This window comes from Athene noctua, chromosome 1 (genome assembly GCF_965140245.1).
Source record: "Athene noctua chromosome 1, bAthNoc1.hap1.1, whole genome shotgun sequence".
NCBI lineage: Eukaryota > Metazoa > Chordata > Aves > Strigiformes > Strigidae > Athene > Athene noctua.
Window position 1 is genome coordinate 70,127,446 of NC_134037.1, and position 21,700 is coordinate 70,149,145.

The window sequence follows — 21,700 nt, forward strand, 5'->3', positions numbered from 1 at the left end:
CATCGGGAACAATAATACCGAGAAAGCGAAAGGTTTCAGGAGGACTGACACAGTGAAATTAGGAAAGGATCCTGGTGTCAAGTAAGGAGATTAATGCCTTTTTACTGTTTTGTTTGCCTCCAGAGGTAGCAAAGATTGAGTGCCAGTTTCTGTGAAAGCACAAGTTCGGATCTGTGAGATCCAAGCTCTCCATATTACTTCTTTTTAAAGATAATTTTCACTAGAATTAACAAGCCTCACAGCATGAAATTACTATTTTATTTATGTTCGGCTTTCTAAGTTTCCTTTTACTATATGTATTTTTAAAGCTTGAATTTAAAAAACGGGAAAAAAAATCTAAAATATATATGTGAACTCACATAACAAAAGGATAGTGGAGGTTATACAGTTTCTCTGCATGGCAGTTTGTTCCATAATTGTAAAGGGATTCCAGAACTTTTTCTTGAAGCTTTTGTTATTGTTGTGGATGGGATACCCTATCAGAAGGATCTGTCTCCTTTGATCTCATAATTTCTGTGTTCCTGAACTGCTCTACATAAGCAGAAGCTGGCACTCTGTTGTTTGATCCACAGTCACTGACTGTTGAATACCAGGATGCATAAATGCAACATGATTTTCATTTCAATTGTGACATTAATTAAAAAAACTAAAGAAAAAAACCCAACAGATCAAGTGGTAATGAGTTATAAGTACTCCAAAAAATGTGTGGCAAAACCAGCATTATACTTAGCTGTACTGAAGCTCCAAAACCAGATGAAAACAATTACATGAGCATCAGCAATCTTCCTCTATTTTAGAGCAAAACCTAAAAGTGTAGTTGATTAAAATGAATATAACCAAACCCTACCTTCCTCCCTCAAAACAGCATAGCAACTACACTCTCCAAAACCCAGACAACCAAGAAACAACCAAGAAAACAACTCCCTCTTGCTTACCTTGGTTTTTCATTGCCTCTAACTGAAACCACAGTTGCTCATGCTCAGTGCATGTGAGCAACTTAACTAGTGCCCGCACTTCAACTCCATCAGCAGTCCCTCAGCTGCATTTGTTTTTGGCCATACACACTGACTGAACCCTGGTTTAGCCGAGAGACCTGTGACTTTACAACAGTGAGGAAATAAGGTTCAAGAGCCAGAAAGCTGAACTGGTCTTTGTGTCACAGAAAATGCCGTTTTCAAGCCTGTAAGTAGTATCACCTGCAAGTTCTCCACCTCATCAAATGCAGGGCCAGAGCTCACACCGAAGTGCTCCCCCTGCTCAAGACATTACCATTTTAAGTACTGTATTTACATTTATCTTAAGCTCAGCCCTTCATTTCTTTGACCTAAACAGAAGGATGTCAGGACATGGGGAAATGCAGCATTCCCACTGCATGTGCCCCCAGCAGTATATTCCCACCTAATTTTCTCTTTTTGTTTCCCGCTCCTAACAACATGATCTGTGTGCTCTTGGGGGCCGGCTGCAAAAAGCGATCTAGATACATGTCTGCTCACACACAGAGGAAAAGAGGTGCACTGAACTCCTCTAGTTCATCTCATACTTACTTTCCATTGGGTAATCTTTGAATTAATAAAACTGGAACAAAAGAAAACCTCACAAATGCACTGGCAGAAAAAAACCCTGATAAATGTTTAAATTATTAAAAATCCAATATTTCAGAATGCATAACACAATAAAAAGAGTATGACTACCCCATACAAAAGACTGCTAGGATAAATGGCCTTGCATTGAACAGATTTCCACTGTATGAAATAACGAATGGCTGAATTATCTGAACAAAAAAACCTCTGTGAATCTTCCTTTAAACTGGTTATTCCTCAGGAATACATAAATCTTCTTAGGCAGGGCACTCTGCCATCTGTTTGCTGTTGGTTATTTTTGCAGCTCTGGGGGCCAAAGGAAAAGGGGGAAAAATTACTTCTGCTAATAGCAAAACAGAATTTATAGCACAGTTTCAATGCTCAGAAGTAATTTTATTTCAGCAAGCCAGACAAAACACATAACTACACAAACAAAACATAATATTACCTGGGACAGCTCTGGTGGGGGAAAAGCAAGCTATTATCTAATGGTCTTTTCAATAGCTTTTCCCTCTTCATCTAGACAGTGAAGTGTGCTGTCTGGACTAACCAATGGCTTCCAAGTCAGCACTGAAAAGCCCCTTTTTTTAAAAAAACCCCACAAACCATACTGATTAACAGCTTCCTTTCTGTTTCTTCTGCTAACCAAAAATATTACATAATATTCTTAAAAAATAAGACACGATCAAGTGTCTCAGAAGTTCCTATGTAAAGAAACTCTATGGACATACTAGACACTAGAATCTCACAGCGGCCATTTTCTGTCCAGGAAGCAGGGACATAAAGAATTGACAGGGAAGAAAGACGGGGAAGGAGGCGAAAGATGAAGGAATGAAACACGCTAAGCAGTGCGGAGAGGAAGATACCAAAACACAGGCTCTTGGTAAGATACAATTAAAGTAGTAAGGCATCTCTAAAGAAATAAACAAAAGCAGAAACAGTATCAAATCACTGTAGCGTGACCTATCCAGCTTCCAGAAAAATTTCAAAACCCTCAACATTTCAAAAAGTGCTAATGTAAAGCACGCACAGAAACTCCATGACTGGAGTAAGTATTTGGGAGAATTCACTCTAGGGTCTCTAAAACTCCATCCAAACCCGCCCCAATCAAAGAAATGATCTTTACTGATTTTATCTTGATGAAGGATCACTGTTACAAGTTCAAGCTGAATATGGACTATAAAAAACCCCAAAACAAAACAACCTTCCCCCTCACATTCACCTGCAGAGAACCACATTCACCTGTCTTCAGTCACACACAAAGCTGCAAATAATTGTAAATTCACAAGTCATGATATGAAGGGTAATTCCAGCAGCTACATAGAAATATGCTTTTTTCTGCAAAAGAAAGCTATGATTAAATGTCATATACAGATATTTAAATAAGTAAATTAAGAAAACCTATATATGGTTATATGAATTCTGGAAACAGTAAATACGGCCTATGTTTTCAGAACAGAATAATTATTTTAAGTGCTCAACTTACAGCATCTTCAAGTCAGAGCTGGTGCACATCTCTTTTTTAAAACCAGTACTAGATTAAATATCTGAAAATGCAATCTTAGGAAGTAAGACACAGAAAAGCAACAGCAGCCTCTTAAAAGATGAGGTTTTTCTCCTTCCCTCTCTTGCAGACACATATACACAAATATACATATACTTGCTAGTCAACACCTACGTCAAACTGGGTCCGAGTGTTGCTGGAACCGTTCAAAACATTGTACTCATCTACATGCTGTGCAAAAGAACTTAATGAAAAATGTATGAGTTATCGTACACAAAAATGCGAATACTTTAGCCTAGTTTCAAACCTATCCAACAGGGGTGAATCGGATGAAGAAGGCTATCCCCCTGCCACCAGCCCAGGGCTGGTACCGTTAAGCAGATTTATGGAGGAAGGCCACTGCTGAAAGGTTACCCACCATTAACTGTTGAACTGTTCACCATGTTAGGTGCCATGCTGTAAGGAGGAGCCTGCGGGTTCATCAAGCCAGAGCTGTTGTTCATCGGCTGAGTGTAGGGGGAGCTGGATCCCATAATACCAGTCTGATTCATGGCAGGAAAATTGCCTTGCCTATGAGAAGAAAGAGCACACACACGATGTCTCATTACATACCTCATTGCTGAAGATGCTGTAGTTTGTTACAGAGTACCTCTTCTATTGTTTGCAAATAGCTAAGGAGAAAGCACGCAATTAGTTCATTTTACCTACATGGGAGCTTTGAATTAGTCTTGAATTAGTTACTGTATGTGAGACAGAACTGGACTGACCACAAATTTCAAGAGATGTATACACTGCCTTTACATGTCACAACCACTCAGCAGAAAAATACAACTTGTGTTATTTATCCTATGAGTAGACAAGTAATGTGATTGAGTTAAAATTAGAACCTAGTGTTGGCATAAAAAAAATAATCCAGTGAATTGTCATTTTGACCATGTAACAGAAATCCTTACCTGCCATAGCTTAAAAAACAGTGAAATGACCACAACAAAAACGGGTACCATAGAATCTGTTTCAGATTTCTGTATCTGATGTTATCACATTGAATGCAATGTTCATCTTTTGTTCATGCTATCTATGTCTAATCTTTAAAAAAAAAAAAAAAAAAAAAAGGTATATACTACACTTTGCTGAAACAAGAAACCTCAGCAGAACTGGTTTGGTTTTGAAAATTAATCACATATCTGTAAAATACTTTCATAACTGAGACTTAAGTTTGTCTGAAAAACTATCCTAAATGAAGCTCTTACCTAATTCTCCACATCTTCAGACCAAATATTTGTGAAGGCTAAACCTTATCTCCTTTAAGTTCTAAAAAGTAACTAAGTATCAAATTCTACAGATAAACTGAGGCATAAGGAAGAAACTAATCCTATCTAAGTAACCTGATGCAACTTCAAAAATAACCTTTTATTCTTTTAATCCATAATACAATTATCTGCCTTGATATAGTTGAAGACTGCACATGTTATGATATGGATATAGATACAGATTTATACACAGAAAATCATATATATAAATAAAAACACATGCAAAAATATACTTACTTGTATATTCATAGCCTACATAGGAAAATACAAAACTCAGACCTGTTTCTTCAATATACCCCCTGTAAATTTATGCTGTTTTTCCAAATAAAGGAGACAAGAAAAGAAGCAACCACCCTTTTACATAGTTTTGGTACCTGTCAGCTTTTTTTTCCTCACAAAACCCAAAGCATTTAATTTTATCCCGCAGGCAGGGCAAGCTGCATGTCCTGGTAGCAAGACGGAGTTTTGGTATAAATTCTACTTTTCATTATTATCCAGAATTCAAACAAAACAGACAACGCCCAAACCAACAACCCTGAATAACTTCAATGGCTTCTTGTCTTCTCCAAACTCATGGAAGATTTTTAACGCAATCGGTAGGAAGGGATTTCTTTTTTAGGAGGTACAGGAGGAAGACCATTAAATCACTATTTGGCCTAATTTTTCTTGACACATTGTGAATTTCTTCAAAGGAAAAGAGAACGTGTTATCTAAATAAAGCATCTTTTTCCAAGTCAGTTTTGTCCTTTGCTCTCTGAAGACAAACTTTTCTTCACTCTTGCAAAGAGGCAAAGGCTTTCTTTTGATATGAAGGAGACAACTGCCATACAATGTCATTTCCCTGATGAAGCTTGCAATGAGTAGTGGAGGGAAAAGATTTAAAATGCACAGTGCTGCAATGCTCCAAGGGAAAATTACAAAGGGAAAAGAGAAGAGCAGGACCATTTGGCATCAACTTTAAAAGATTTCAGTCACACAATCAAGCTTTTCTTATGTAAATACTTTATCTCAAACACCCCACCCCACCCCCCCCACCCCCACCCCGCTTTTTTAGCTGAAAATTGCTATATTTCAACAAATGCGGTTAACTGAAAAGTTCTTTCTATGCTGGATAAGCAAGATCCTTCCTATTACTGGATAAAGTTACTAGTGAGCATGAAGAAAACGTGCTAGTGCATTTCTACACTTTAAAAATGAAGTAATAGATTTTCAAAGGTTCTTTTATGGAGTAAGGCTGGGATTCTGGAAAAGACAGAAGTCTCTACAGCTATCTATCTCTCCAATGTCCTTCTTCTGTTTTAAAAATACACAGGAGATCCACACCCTGCAGGTAAGCTAAAATTGGTCCTTACCTACTAATATTTCAATACTATTACTTCCTATAGCTTGTGTATCTTCTAGGCTGTGGGGCTGTTCATTGTCTCAAATTGAGGTACAACCTATTTCATGTTACCCACCATGGACATCAATCTCAATTGTAGCTCATGAAAGCATACTGCTGTACAACAGCTTTAAATCAAAAAGTAGGAAACTATTTCCAGTTTAGACGGGGAGTGGAAATTAAATAAAAGGAATACACTAGATTTGGCCAGGACAGCAAGAAAACAACTGAAGTCTAAAGAAATTGCTTCTGTACCCAGAAAGACCTGAATGGCAGAACCTAATTCCGATATTTCATCTGGCAAGGCAATACCTTTCCTTTTCATCCTCCCATTAATGCTGCACTTGGAACGGACACAGCTCTCCATCTCTGGAAAGAGCCCAGCAAGTGAAAAGACAGCACCACCCCTGGCAGAACTTTGTCCTTCCCTGGTCCCCTATCAAAGCACTGACTGCAGCACAGATGAGCTAATTCAGTGACACTGAAAGGCAACATCGTGTAAGAGTAAATGTTATTTTATCCTGAGACTGGGTACAGTGCGCAGTACAGAGCTCCTCCACATACTGTTCTGCTCTATGATGGCCTGGAATGGAAAGTTTCTTTAGGGAGAAATAATCAGGTATTACTTCAGCCTTTAATTCTCACTCCACAGTGGGCCTCCTTTGAGTAAAGACTGCCGACTGTGACAAATTGTGCTGCATCAGTGCTATAATATGAAGTGGAGTCCATTAAGAACTGAGCTGAGATCACCAAACTCATTTTGATTAACCTCCAGGTCACTAAACACTTATAAATATGTTGCACAGCAGCTGCTAAACATATTTATATATGCTTAAGGTCACAGCATCATCTGTTGGTTGTTGGAGTTAAGTCAAAAATCTTATGTTTCCTTCTGTGCTGCTTTTAGTAAAGGCATATTCAACATGCTATTTAAGAAGTAGTTATCTCAAAGCATATACTACCGGACTCTCTCCTACACCTCCCAGTTCCCTCCTCTATTTTTCTGGAAGGCTAAACAAAAATCAAATCTTTTAAAATCAGTCTGCTGTACATGTAGTGACATCTAATGGCAAAAATTCAACTGACCAGCTATGAATTCTATAGCAGAACCAAGTTAAGTATACAATGTAACAATATTTACCACATAAACACCAATGGCTGGGTTGCTTAGGGATGACAAAAGTGATAATTAGGAATAAAAGGAAGAAATTAAGAAAAGAAACACCTATGTTGAGTATAATGAAAAAATGTCTCATGCAGCTACCCTCCAAGGGAATGAAGGAAACCCCAGTATTTTACACTTCTGCACGCAGACAACACATTAGAAAAAGTACAGGTCAGAGAAATCCTACATTACATATGAACTAGACAACCTGTCAGGTATTTTCCAGCTATTAACTCCTCCAAAACCGTAATTCCAAATCACATATTTTTTCCCATTTAGAAGAAAAAGCAGCTGGGCCAATACAAATTTAGGATTATGCTATCAATTTAAACACTATACTTAAGCCTACACATTTCTTTTTTTCTGCTCTACTGCCACAAGTAGATCTCTAAGCATTCAGCAAATGGAAGGGGGGGAAATCTGCTTGTTTTCTGTGGTTTATTTACTCCGGTGACAATTAGTAATTCACAGCACTTGCATAATGCCAGAGACAGTTGTTATGCTCGAGGAAAGGGCTGCTACCCAGGGGGACCTAGACAGTCTGTAGGAATGTGCTGACAGGAACCTTATGAAAGTCAGCAGGGACAAGTGCAAGGTCCTGCACCTGGGAGGATGAGCCCCCTGCAGCGGTGCTGGCTGGGGCTTGACTGGGGGGAGCAGCTTTGCTGTAAAGCCCTTGGGCATCTTGGCAGGCAGGGAGCTGAGTTGAGCCAGTGGAGTGCCCTGGCAGCAAAGAGGGCCAAAAACATCCTGGGCTGTGTGAGCAGGAGCAGAGCCAGGAGATGCAGGGAACTGATCACCCCCTCCTTACTTGTCACTCGTTAGACTCCATCTAGAGTATCATGTCCAGTTTTGGACATGATACTTAGATGGTCAGGGCTTGAGCACTCACCCTGGAGAGGCTGAAGGATGAGGCTAGTTCAGCCAGGGGCAGAGACAGCTTTCGATAGGCACCCAACAGCAGCCCTGTGCCGCCCTCCCCCCGCACCTAAAAGGAGGTCAGCAAGAAGATGAAACCGGGTTCTTCACAGTGAGGCATAGTGGGAGGATGAGACACAACAGACAAGAGTTAAAACACGGCAAGTTCAGACTGGATGTAAGGAAACCCTTCTCCCAGTGAAAACAGTCAGGCACTAGACCTGGTGGCCCAGAGAGCACTGCAATCTGTGCTTGGAGGTTTTCAAGATCCAACTGGATAAAGCCCTGAGGTCTCAGCTGAGCCTGCTGAGGAGGAGGCTGGGCCAGAGACCTCCTGAGGTTCTTTCCAGTCTGAATGACCCTATGATCCCAGACTGTCAGCTTAACTGTGCTGTTGATAGTCTGGTATACTATTGGGTCCAAAATACAACTGGTCAAATTCAAAACATTCCCTTTTAAGAAGGTCCTGTTCTGCTCTTTTGTCTTCCTTCATTTGCAATCTACCCGAAGCTTAATCTGCACTTAATCCTTTTTCTCTGCAAAACAAGTAGCATCAGATCTAATTGTGTCTTCTGAGCTAATGCAGAAGTCCATGTACATAAAGAGAGGAGATGACATGCAAGATCTGGTCATCGTTAAAAAGCAGAACAAAGAAACTGTAAGAAGAAAGAGCACTGACAATACAAAGGAGCGCACGAGTGATCACAGCTGCCGAGCAGTGTCTCTTATACTGAGATGCCTTCCTTTAATTGGACATGTAATCACCAGTAGGTTAGTGTGTTGTCTCCGAGTGCTACACAAAAGTCACTCTGCAGCCCTTGTGTTTAATACTTGATGGTATGTGATTTAGTACCTCCTTAGTGTTGCCATCTGATGAAGGTTTTTACTGTTTTCCTCAAATTTGAACAAATATGAACTAATTACAAAATTGAGTTCAGAGGTAGGTGTGGTTTAGTGATGGACAATGATAAATGTGGATTATGCTTCTCAGCAGGACAAGGAATGAAGAGAGAACTTTTCATACGGAAACATGTCAAAGCTCAGGGTTTTGCTGTGTGCAGAAGGATTAAGTTCTACGACTTTCTCTGGATTCTGTGGCACACATCTGACACTCTGTGCTCTCCTCTCAATCTAAACCTGTGACATTGAAGCAAAGCCCTTCGTGCACTCAGAAAAAATGATCCAGCTTCTGTAATGAGCCCTGTGGCACTGTGAACAAAGGTGTGAGTTGAATGTAGAAACGTGTATGAAACAGAAGGAGGGTTCAGAGGTGGAGAGCCTAGAAGGGCTGCAGGTGAGGAGAGTTTGGGGCAGAAAAGATGGAAATGGAGGGGAAAGTAGGTGGAAATGAAGCATGAACAGCAAGGGCTGGGAGCATCCTCACTAAGTGCCAAAGGTTTTTTGGGCCAGGAGGATGATGGGTGCTCTGGAGAAGGGAGACGAAACAGAAATGCAGGAGGAAGAGCAGGGAGGAACATACAGGGAGCTGCTACTCCCAGGGTAAACACAGGAAAGGTCCCTCCAGCATAAACAAGGAGCCTCTCAGCCAGGTCTGCCTGAAGGAAGGGAGAGATTCACAGGGCAGCCTCAAAAGCTGGGTGCTACAAGAGATGTGCCTTTCTGGAGCTCCTCTGCTCGTGCACACTGTGACAGGCATGGCCAGGCTCCGAGGCAGCCACCCTGGCCAGGAGCTGGGCAAGCACAGTGGAGTGATGCCAAAGGAGCAGTGTTGCAAAGACGGGAGCTGGGATGGGGCACATAGCCCAGGTAGGGAAGAACTGCCACTGAGTCACACCTCACGCATCCTGGTGGCCACAAGCTCGCACCAATTATTAATTAGGAACCTCTGCACTGCTTCTTGACACTTCCCACAGCACTCATGTAATGTAGGATTTTTCCCAGTTATCCTGCCATCAGCACTGGACCCGAAAAATTATCCTGTTACTGTCACTTGGCCACCTGAACAATCAGCTGGTGGAAAAAATAGCCCACAAGCTCATGGAAGTTTGCCATTTCTGCTCCAGATCTTTAACCTACATCAGTTTTGCAGCGAATGCACTGCAGCACCTCAGGGGAGTAATTTGTGTAAACATTTTAAAAGGAACATTTTTTTTTTTAATGCTGACACACTGCTAAGGTGGCTACTTGATTACAAACTGTGAAAATGACTGCGTTAGGCTGCACTCACAAATCACAGTGTACTGACCAAATTGCCCTGTGCTTATCTGTGCCAGGTCTGCAGCATGACAATATTTCCTCTCTCTTTTAAATGTCAAAGTATGATTTGGGGGGTTGTTATTTAAACACACTGACCTGCACAATAACCAGAAGTACTTTATTTAAATCTGTCTTGAGCTGGGACTAGCCTTAAGCGCTTATAATCTGTCATACTTTGACACCAAATGGGTTATTATAATGAGAGTAATTCAGGAGTGAGACCCGTGAATGCTTTCTCCCTGGAGAATTTACACATAAACATGTGCATGCAGATACATATGCTCTTTTGTTACGTATTTTCCTTCTTGCTACATTATAGGCTTCCTTGGACAAGTGAAACTGTTTCTGCCATCAGGGGATATGGGAGAACCGAAGGAGGGAGAACAGAGCAAGGGAAAATAAACCCCCAACATTGCTTACTTTGCTCTGACTGGAAATTCATCAGTGTGTTAGCACTGTTAGCAAAGGCCAAGACACACGAAATCTGAATATTCGCTTGAGCAGCTATGAAATGGCATTAAAGCCAGTTCCCACTTAAATGAAACAAACAAATTTAACATCACTATATCTGAAAGCTAAGTATCTCCCTGTCATTAGCTGCTACTATAAGTGTACTAACCTGGATTTACATTTCCTCCTTTGTTCAGTGGGAATGCTTGCCACTTGCAACAACAAAGTTTTAAAAAAAGCAACCGTGAAAGCTGGTAACGTGACAGGTCTGCCATGAGATTTTTTCCATTTTTCAGGTTAAAAGGAAAAAGAAAATTTTATACTTGTGTGTGTGTATGCATGAACAGGGGAGGCCAAAGCTCAGAAATACACGGACACTCACAAAACACTGGAAAACACAAAGGAAAAAGCATCCAGATTTGTACCAAGGTGCGTGTGTGTGTGTGTGTCTGCTAACATCAGACACATAGAATCAACACCAAACTACTCCTTTCAACAACCAGGCCTAAATGCCAATCTAAAACAGGGAATAATTTTCTAGCATCATAATTATGTGATAGTGCACATCACCTTGTAATCCACTGCAGCCTGACCGAGCACACTGCCTGTTTTCTTCGTCTGGCTGATCTAAAGATTATTGTGTAAGATACTTTTTGGAAGAATAACAGGAATACCCTTTCTAAATATATTCTTTTTCTTCTGATTACCCAGATACTTGTGCCTTTAGCATTATCACCATTACTTTGGTTTCAGTAAGAAACAATCAAGGAGGGAGAAGAAACTTAAAAATCAGTTGTTTCTACTAGGCTGATTCAATGCTCAGATCCTCAGAAAAGTGGCCACAAGAACTTTTTGCTAACGGCAGCTGTTTGCACACTATCCTCATCAGACATAGTATCTGAACGCTGAGGAGATACATTTCTTAGCCCAAGTGGTATGTGTGATGGGTAAAAGAGGGCTGCTGTAATCTGGCTGGCAAGCAGAAGCACGCATGAACTGGGTTTGTAGTGAAAAATCAAATTTGCCCTGTATGGCATGATGCAGTCAATCTGAACCAAAATGGTACCAGAAGGGTGATTTAGCTCAGTGTGACTCGATATCAAAATGGGAATGACTCATATGACTCGCTCACTATGCACCTTCTATTTTTGTGCATGTTTATGAATAGCTGTATTAAAAAGTCGGAAGGCCCTATGAACTCTCTCCCAGAATGATTACTTGGAAGTGGGTAAGAGTCTGTTCCCAGCACACAAACAGCCAGGATGTCAACAAAGCGTGGTGCTAAAAAGCCACAGGAAGCTAAGGACACACTGCATGTTCCACGACTTCAGTTTCCTCTGGTGGAGCACTGCCTCCGGAGAGGCTTGACCCCTGAGCTGCCTCCTCTTCCACCCGGGGATGTGGACCTCCTGCCACCTCTCTCCATGCTCTTACCATGTTCAGTCACGTCCTCGCACTGTTTTTGAGCACCACTGCAGCTCCATGGAGCTCACTGTGCTGGCAACCAACTGAAAACCTAATAAAATCCTGATCGTTTCATGCCAGCTCTTCAGTGTATCTTTTCATAGTAAAATGTCATCTGGCTGACAGTGCACTGAATGCAACTGTGCATCTGTAGCAGCATGGTGAGGAAGTTCTCCAAAGGGATTTCCCAGCAGACACATTTTCACTTACTTACCTTTGCCCAATAGCCTAGAGCTGTTATATGTTTATTAATATTATTACTACCATTATTACCATCAGTCTTGGCACTTTGGCACTCCAGACAGTTTCACAAGAGCTATGTCGTGCACATATCCGCATGGTTTCAGCTGGCTCTTTTGTTCATCTTTGGCTCTGAAGATGCCTGAAATGTACTGTGACAACTGCCACAGGTATTTAATGCTTTAGTGAGACTCCTGAACATAGTTTAAAAAAATCTTATTGCTGTTATGTTACTATTAATATGATTCTTACAAGGTTACTTATACGTCCACTTAGAATTGATGCTTCTATCTGAACTCCATCAATAAAGTGAAGGGCTCTTCCCACTCATATTGACCCAGGTAGCATCGCTAAAAAAATTGTTTAATTTTCTCTCAACTATCACCACTGTGAAACCTAAAACCTTAAAACTCCTCTAAAACCTGAAACACTCCTACCATTTTTTATGTGTCTCTGTCACAGAAATCTTAAGCTGTTCAATCACAGTCTTGTACTTGCACAATGTATGTGCCAAATCACACAGAGCAGTCACGGAATTAGCTTTCTTTGAGTCCCATTAAGCAGATGGCTATTCTCCTGGTTTTTGCGTTTGTTCTTTTTTTCTGACTAGTGCTGTGATTTAAACTAGTAGATCTGCTGGCTAATAGGCAAAAAGACAGACAGTGTGAAAATCCAGTTCCCTCATCTAAAACATTTCTTGCCACCCAAGAAAGAGTCCTCTTTTATTCTTTACTTCTATACACTAGCAATTAATGGAGTACTGCATTCCTAATGCCCTAAAGATCACCTTTTGAGGTACAGAATTACACTTATCATCTGACTCTGAGGCAGAATGTTAATAAACTACACTGAATCCTACACTACAATTTTGTTTCAAAATAATTAGTAATTCTATAGAGGGCAACTGCTCTCCTAAATAACCAAATAAAGCCAAAAATAATCTTGACACATAAATAATCGAATTAGAAGTGTCTCTAAGATGAATGAAAATTCTCATTCATGACTTTGAAAATCACCCTTCCTTCCCAGCATACTACTGCTTTCACAATTTAAGAATGGTTACTCTGGAGGGAAGGAGTAGGACTCCTGAGGTCTGTGGTTAATCTCTAATGGCATGAACAGCATACAGCAGTCTACTTGATTGATGAGTAACCAAAAAAGAAAAAAATGCCTCCCCAAATCACTGCTTGCCTGCACGAGCTCTGCAGCATGGTGACATTCAGGGCTCCAAAATGATGGATTTACCTTTTAGCAAAACAAAGTTCCAGATAAAAATATATTTCTTTTAGTCTCCCTCCAGAAATGGCTTTGGTTAGTTCAGCATGTAAAGTTCCTTCCAATCTGTACATGATTTTATCAGCAATTTTGAGCTGATCTACAAAATGCATCGCCATTTAAAAAAATAATCACCGAAGTGTGATTTCCAGCTCTCCCTTTTCTATAATAAATACATATAAGCTAAACTGTGCTTCACCCCGTCTAACACACTGTTGAAAAAAGCCATATATGGTTCTGCTTTGAAAAGCAAAATGTGAGGAAATGAAGTATCCTTTCAAAAAAAGAAGACCAAAAAAATCAGCTTGATACAAATGACTATTTCTCAAGAAGAGGGAAGCATGGGTCCTTTTGAAGAAAAATATGACAGTATTGGTTAATAGCTCCCTCAGAAATTACAGTTACAGTAAGAATTTAGTATCTGGACTTTAACCCCTCAAATCACAGAGAAGCTTGGTGTAGAGAGAAAATATTCTACCCGTTACTGAAACACCGCCACTTTCAGGTGGAGCAAACACAGCAGCTATTTGGAGTTCATGGAAACAGCATAAGGTCACTTAGGCCTAGAAGCAATACCACTTCATCCAGTTGAAACTATATGTGGACTTTTTTTATTTTGTAAGCCTAATGTAGTTTCAAGGACTGAAATATACTGCCTGGATATTGAAACACAACTAAGAGAAATCAAAGTGGAGTTCATTTCAGGATAATTCATCAGGATCCCTAAAGGAAATCTGAAGTCTGGGAGTGTTTGGAGGAGCGGGGTAGAGGGGAAATGACCAGACACCTTGAGACTGGAGAACTGAAAATGGCCTGAATTTGAACAGGAGTGACTCCTTCCCTGCAACTGAATGTTAAATAAAAGACCTGGCAGAAAGAGCCTTTCTGCTAGGGGCTTATTTCAAAGGCAACAGATAACGTACCCGGCACTGGCTCCAATTATGGCTACCAGGCCTATCTTAGCCTAGTTTACTTTGGGGATTTCACAGTTGGCAGCCTTTCATCTAGAAGTAGCCTGGTTTGAATAAGCAAAGAAACTTGAATTAGTACTTAACCTTCCTGCACTCCACTGCACTTCCCAGCAGAGAAGAACAGCACCTCCAAGCTTAAGGGGAAAAGGGAAAACAATGGAAAATATATACTCTCTCCAGGGATTAAAGATGGTAAGTTTTACTGTAGCACTTCAAGTCTTTCTGCTACATAACCGCAGCTTTTAAAATCACAACTACAATTTTAAACCCAAGTTTCAAGATCAAAAGGGCCAGACTGGAAAATAAGGCACAGAAATTGACAGGCTGTAGGATGTAAAACACCTAAAAGAGTTCTGCTTTTTATTTATATTATTATTATTTTTAAAAAATTTATTCCCCATTTCCGTGTCGTTCTTTTTGCTTTTGACATTTTAATGCACTATGTCCATTACTGTATTTCCTCACCAGTACCTTCTAGTCCATCAGCAGTGCTGCATTACCCTGCTGTTGGAGAAAATAATACGGAAAAAGTGCTTTGCTGGCACCAGCGACATGGAATATGAATTATACATACGTAGCAGGAGAGAAATGCTGATGGAAGGTTAGTCTGTCTATATGTGGGAAGCATGCATGTGCATGTATACACACACACAGACTAGAAAGACAGAAAGAATGCACATTTTAAACTCATTTACACTAATTATAGCAGTTTCTCTGTACAACAGAAATTATCTAATATCAGCGCAGCATTTATAGATCAGTTTTAGGACTGAATGGAAATTTACCCAAATTCTTCTGACCTCACAATGATGCTGCTAAGCAGTTCAGAAACAGAACCAGATTCTAGAGTGCCTAAAAGTATGTCAAAGCAATGCAACACCACACATTACTATAGAGACTGAACACCATTTCTCAAGTGGCATGGGGAGCAGCAGACGATAATGTAAATATCCACCTCAATTTAGCAACCCAATGACCAGGATTTAAAACGGCCAGAGGTTGCAAATAGCTAAGCTGGATCCCAATTCCTCAGTTTAATAAACTACTATGTCTAAATTGTCCTCTATAAAATCAATGACACTGAATTCTAAATTCATTCAATTTATACAAAAAATTGCTTTAATTTACAAAATTGCAACACACAATCCTGAAAACATGTAAGCACAGTACACTGAGGTCAAAGATGCTGCCTTCAAAGATAGGATTGCTCCTCATGTAGGCAGGTCAAGACTCATTTTACAGTAATTAGTTCAGGTATTGATAACTATAGTTGCACCAGTAATAGGCTCATTTTAGCATCTAGCTGGATGTGTATTTTACAGCCAGCTAATACTTAATTATATCTTCCTAAGGCTGTATACAGTATATAAGCCAGTTATTTTGCAACTACATTTTTACCTTTCCATATACTACAGTCACACTTGCAACTGCTAAGAAGACATGCTCAGAATGACACTTGCTGCTAGCACGAGAGATGCTGAAAATGATGACAAGTATTTAGCTCCAAAAATGTCTGTTGACTTCAGGTGACAACCTAATAATCAGTTTTCGAAAGTGCGTACTGGGCACTTACTTCAGGAAACAAAGGCTCACGAACAGTGAAAACATACTCCTGGAAAGTTTCAGGTTGGGCATCTACAAACTGAGGAACTCAAAACTGGCTGGTACTAGAAGATACGGGCTAAGTTTGCTGCCTGTTTGCTTTTACTGAATCCTTACTGTGTTGCACATCTGTACGTACATAAATACTTAGCTATCACTATAAATATCATGCATTGTCGTAAGAACTACAGTGTGATAAAAGACTTTATTTTTTGGAGGCACCTGGTCCTCGGAGGCCTCTGGTTGGTTCTAAACTCCAGCAGCAGAACCAGCCCTTGGGTTGTTGGCCAATGCCAACCTAAGTTATGAAGTCTTTCCTTGGAGTTCACTGGATACATGAGATCTTCAACGTATAGTCCTGAAATGCTGGGGTTTCAACCCCAAGCCCCAAATTAAGGTTGACATATGGGTGATTCCCACAGCCCTTCACAAAGGGGGGGTGAGTTTGCCTTTAGGCTTCCCTCCAGGGTGCGGCTGCCTTGCAGGGAGAGCCATTGGGTAAATGAGCCCCAGGTGTCTGCATTAAGTAAGCAAAGGTCCAGTGTCCCACTTGGGGATAAAAGCTGGGACCACTTGCAGGAAGGGGCAGTGTCTGTCTGTGAGGTGGATGCACTTTGCAGAGTTTCCTGTTGGGAAAGGACCTCCTGCCTCCCTAGAACTGGGCTCCAGTCAGGTCCGGCTTTTGTAAACGCAGGCTGTGTAGAGATTCAGCATGTGGCTTCCTTGGTCTTACGTATTTAGCTTGTTAAGTCGGTTGTCTCCTGTCCCTTCTATGGGAGACTGCATTTCACCGTTTATTCCACCCATTGTTGGTCATGCGGTGTTGTTGTTGGGGTCAGTGAGGTTGATGTCAATTATGTATAATCTGACTGACTTGTTTGTACCCCCAGCACTCACCCATGTACTGACCCTTTTGTATCAAATACAGTTTGGTTATTGGTTCATCTTTATGCTGGCTGTGTCCTTTATGCTAAGCATAATAACTGGCAAAACAAGTCCTTACAAGTCAATGGGTGTGCTGAGACCAGGAAAGATATAAAAAAGGAAAACACTATTTTGCAGTTCCTTCACGCTGTCTTCCTGAAAATAAGTGGAATTACAATACAGGGCATTAGATGGTTATTTAGCACTGCCTGCTGTAAACTGTTACACAGATCAAACTTAAACATCCTAGGTAGCGTGAAACTACAGATACTTCTGGCTCAATGAAGAGATCTTAAAAACACCTTTTCTTTAGCCTGACATGCTAGATATCATTTGGGAAACACTGGCCTGCATGCACAAGACATACTAGCACATCCTAAGATTTCAGGTTACAGGGAAAGTATTACGTAGCTGTAGAAATTAATCTAAGCTTAACAGAGGGAAGGCCTCAAGGTGAGGTCAAAGGCTAATTCAAATGGTGTAAACCTAGTATCTTTCACAGCCACCACTTTTATTTATATGATTTTATCTTCTCTAATTAACATAGTAGTGGTCTGCACTGAAGATGATACCTAGGTATAAATGGCTGACACTCAGATCTTGATCATCCAGCCCTGGTTAACAAACATTGATTTTTCTGCCCCCATGGAAGTGATTTTGTTCTGATGCATGCCGTTTAAATTCATTTTACACAGCTGCTTAGCATGGCTTGGCAATGCAGAGGCAAACCAGCTTTCTATGTCTAAATGAGACTCCGGAGCTGGTAAAGGACAGATCCTGTGGATTAACAGCTGAAGATAAATTTATCTCCCCTATTGATACTTGGCTACTGATTCAACAAGTTGACCTTGAAAGGGATCACAACCAACTTGTACAGAAATACAGCTGTGTAACCACAAATCTAACACAAACATTCAATTTTCTTCTCAATTCTGCATAGAGGAGTGTGTTTTATAGTAATAAAATCCTACAGTTTTTGAACCCCACAGATGAATCTTATTAACTCAAGACATTGAAAGGAAGAGGCTGGACACAGTTTGCACACTTTGGCATGTAAAAGTGGATGTCCTTCCAGTTAGATGAAATAGTATGGTGGGAGTGCTCTCCTATTTCACTAATTTTTGCTTTTTGAACAGGAGAACCAGTAGACTTATGTTCTCATTTCTTGTCTTGCTTTGTACTTTTTCATAGACACATATATGAATGATGTTATTAAGGAAAAAAACCAAACAAAAGCAGCTACAGAAAACTGTAATTAAAACTCGTTAATAACCATGAAGGCAGCAGTAATTTGGGTATTACAGATTTCCTGCAGAGGTAACAACTGAAATAACATGATGACAGGGAAGTCCATGAAACTTGAATCTCATGTGAGGCTGGACTTGGTGTGAGGGAGCAAAAGGCTTGAAGCCAGTGTAGATACTTTCTCCCAGTGCTATAATTTACGATACGATTACAGAAATCAAAATGTGGTAGACTCTGGTGAGAAAACAGTAGCTGCATTTCAGGCAAATGTTTTGCACTGGATACTTAGTTGCTAGAACAGCTTTTTAAGAACACCAACTGAAATTTTTCAAACAGATGCTCAATTACAGTGTAATAAAATTTCTTGAAAATTCCATTAAGAAACTCCTGCATTAAGAAACTCATCACTCCTGCAGTACACCACCTTTCAGAAAGGGATAATTCTTAGGGGGTTGCAGCTCACTACCCTGGCAGCAATGACAATGCCATCAAGAAGTCAAAAAAAACGGGGTTGCACAGCACTGCTGTGAGACAAACACCAAAAACGAGGGGAGAAAGACAATGCCTGGGTTAGGGGAAGTAGAGATCTCATTCCTTCTTAGTGATAAGGTTCTTTATTCCCCTCTCAAGCAGAAGGAAACAGAGCCCATGCCAAAAGCCATGCACACGTGTGAGCAAGTGACAAGCAGATTTTCATTGTATTGTCACAATGGCATTAGTAAAAAGAAAACAAAAATCTCAAATCTCCTCTAGGATGCAAGTATCTGTGTATCTTTCACATGATCTTTATACTCCTACAGCAGCCAGATGGCATGTTCATAAACATTAAAAAAAATTGCCAAGGTCCCACAGCAAGTCCAGTTTACATTGCTACCTACCCGTACTGGTCAGGCTGGTACATCAAGGGAGCCTGAGCGTTGCCATAGTTGGGGTGCTGTGAAGAAAACAGGGGGCGTCTGCCAGCCCCAGATTGGCTGGGATAAGCAGGCGACCTAATGTATGGTGGCCTAAAGCAGAACAAAAGAACAGTCTCTTTGGATTTGTTCTGTATCACAAATACGAATCACTGTCAAGTGCATTCCTTCCATACACAAGTATGGAGGACTTGCAGGAATATCCAAAAGCCAAAGGCTTTCTCCTCTACAACTGACTAGAGATTAAAGAAGAAAAACGTGTGCTTGCAGTCCCCTGGCATTAGAGGGTTGTGACAAATTTTGCTCAATTTGCAGTTTATGTGAATAGCCCTTTTGCCGGTATTTGCAATGGAGATTTGATGGCTGCTCAGCCCTTCCACAGGTGCTGGATCAACGCAATGGGCAGTATATGATGGAAAAGCTCTGAAATGGTGCAGTTTTGATCAGGCAGAGCTAGAAACCAAAAGCAGTTTTACAAAACTGACTCAGGAGGAAGGTGTGAGATAAGAGTGGTAATAATCATTTAACCTAGTTTTTAATCAAACACCACACACTATAACCAAAGTGTAAGCTGAATCACAACCAAATACTTTCTGCTTAACAAAACGTCTTGTCTTGCTGTAAAGACTAACAAATGTGAGTTTTTCCTTTCTTTATATGATTATAAAGAAAGTGTTCCTGCAGCTGCAGTGATAGCCCATTCATTCCTTCGTGCCTGACCTATCAGCTTATAGCCTAAACCAGACAGACAGAAGCAGACTTTTGTAAATCCTACTAGACAGGTCTGTTAAAACAACCAACACAAGCAAGAGATTGCTGGTTCACAGACATCTGCTGGAACACCATATATTTTAAGGGAGTGCAGTTCTATTTTACTGAACAAGAAGTACACTAAATTTACTGTTATTGTTCTAAAACTTTGCTATTGCTTATCACTAGAAGCCACCTGCCTTCCAAATTCACAAAACAAGAAAGCAACAAATACAGGGACACATTAGCTTCCTATTTCTAGTTTTACACCGTGTCTTGGAATTAGAGCAACTCTAGTGTCCATAAACACTGGTCTTGAAAGGTAAATACCTGTATGTGGTATATGTGCATCTGTGTACACATATGCATACATAAATGCAAAATGATTAAACACACACATAAACATGCTCACCAGAACAGTGCAGTCAACTTTGTATAATTCTTAAATGTAATGGAACTTCTTGTAACAGAAAAAGATAATAAATACACAAGGAGTTAATTGAGTCCAGGGAAATGTGGAAATTACTTGATCTGAAAAACTTCCAAGAAAGTATGACTTCATTGCACATATTCAGGCATCTTAAGAATAACTATGGACAATAAAGTGCCTTTGCCAAAATCCATGCCCAAATGGCAACATGCAGTTATGCTGCCTGAAGGGGAGACAAGAAGACATTATGATGGCTCCAACCTCTACAAACCTGCTTGCAGGTTCTCTCTTATGGATGCGTAAGTGGCAGTTATCAACTCCAGATAAATACAGATCGCTTTTATGCCTCCTTCTGCCTTTCCTCTCCAGCTGCTCCCCTCAGCCTGCCCTCCTCTTCCCATCCGCATGCCTGCCTAAGAAGAACATCCCGTAGAAGAGAACTGCCACCAGCATTGCTGCTCACAATGTGCGCAGTAAATTCAAGAGTTGATGGGCAGCTTCATAAGCTTCCTTACTCTCTGGCAGAGGCAAGCTGCCAAGAACATGTTGGCTCTCTCTCTACTGGAGATAAAAATTATATATCCGCTAATCAATTTTAAGTTGCAGAGGGCTTATTTTTGATTCCTAATATCACTGCAACCCTGTGGGTTTTCCTAAAGCCTACAGTGCCAAGAGCTGAACTGGAAGTGGCCATCATCTCCATTGTCACAGATGCTTTTCGGGAGGATAATTCAAACATATGATAGCATGCTTTCCCCTTACGTCTAAGGAAAAGTATTCTTCCCACATGCCATCTCCTCCCAGAGATAAGGGCACAGATAGAACGTGTTTGAATGTATATGCATACACCTGTACAGTGCCGTTACTTCAGAAATTACAAGAGAAACATTCATACTCATTTAAACTCCTTTCGTCTGGACGCATACCTGCCCTGAGCAGAGTTTGCAGCAGCCTGCATCACTGCAGCAGCCGCCTCCTGTGCCTTACGGTTCACAGTTGGCATGGGTGGGCCCATCCCAGGGCCTCCCTGCTGAGACATGCCAGGAGAATTGGGGGTCATACTGCTCATGTTTCCAGGAAATGGTCTGCTCTGCATCCCAGCTGATGGCATCCGTCCCAGGGGCATGGTACCGCAAGGCTGGCTTGGCCCCTGTCCGTGCATCTGACTGTTGGCATTTATACCCATGCCAGGTCCTGGGCCACTGTAACTTGTGTTGGGCACACCGCTGTACGTTGGTGGTCTGGAGTAGTTTCCTGAATGATAAAAAGCACAGATAAAAACATTAAACTTTTGAGTAAGTATTTCTGTTTGGGAAGTTCGCAGCTGTAGAACTTACACGTGTGAACTGAAGTGAACCAC

General features: G+C 40.8%; 1 protein-coding gene across 5 annotated transcripts in view; it reads right to left on the reverse strand.

The window, feature by feature from the left end:
• The window catches only part of ARID1B (AT-rich interaction domain 1B), a 334,209-nt gene that overhangs the window by 40,675 nt on the left and 271,834 nt on the right, over positions 1–21,700 (reverse strand). For all 5 annotated transcript variants that reach the window (XM_074896513.1, XM_074896515.1, XM_074896516.1 and 2 more), the window contains 2 exons: positions 21,267–21,594; positions 3,503–3,654 (listed from right to left, as the gene is read on the reverse strand). In XM_074896513.1, coding sequence (XP_074752614.1) covers positions 3,503–3,654; positions 21,267–21,594 — 480 coding nt within the window. The remainder of the gene's footprint in view (positions 1–3,502; positions 3,655–21,266; positions 21,595–21,700) is intronic.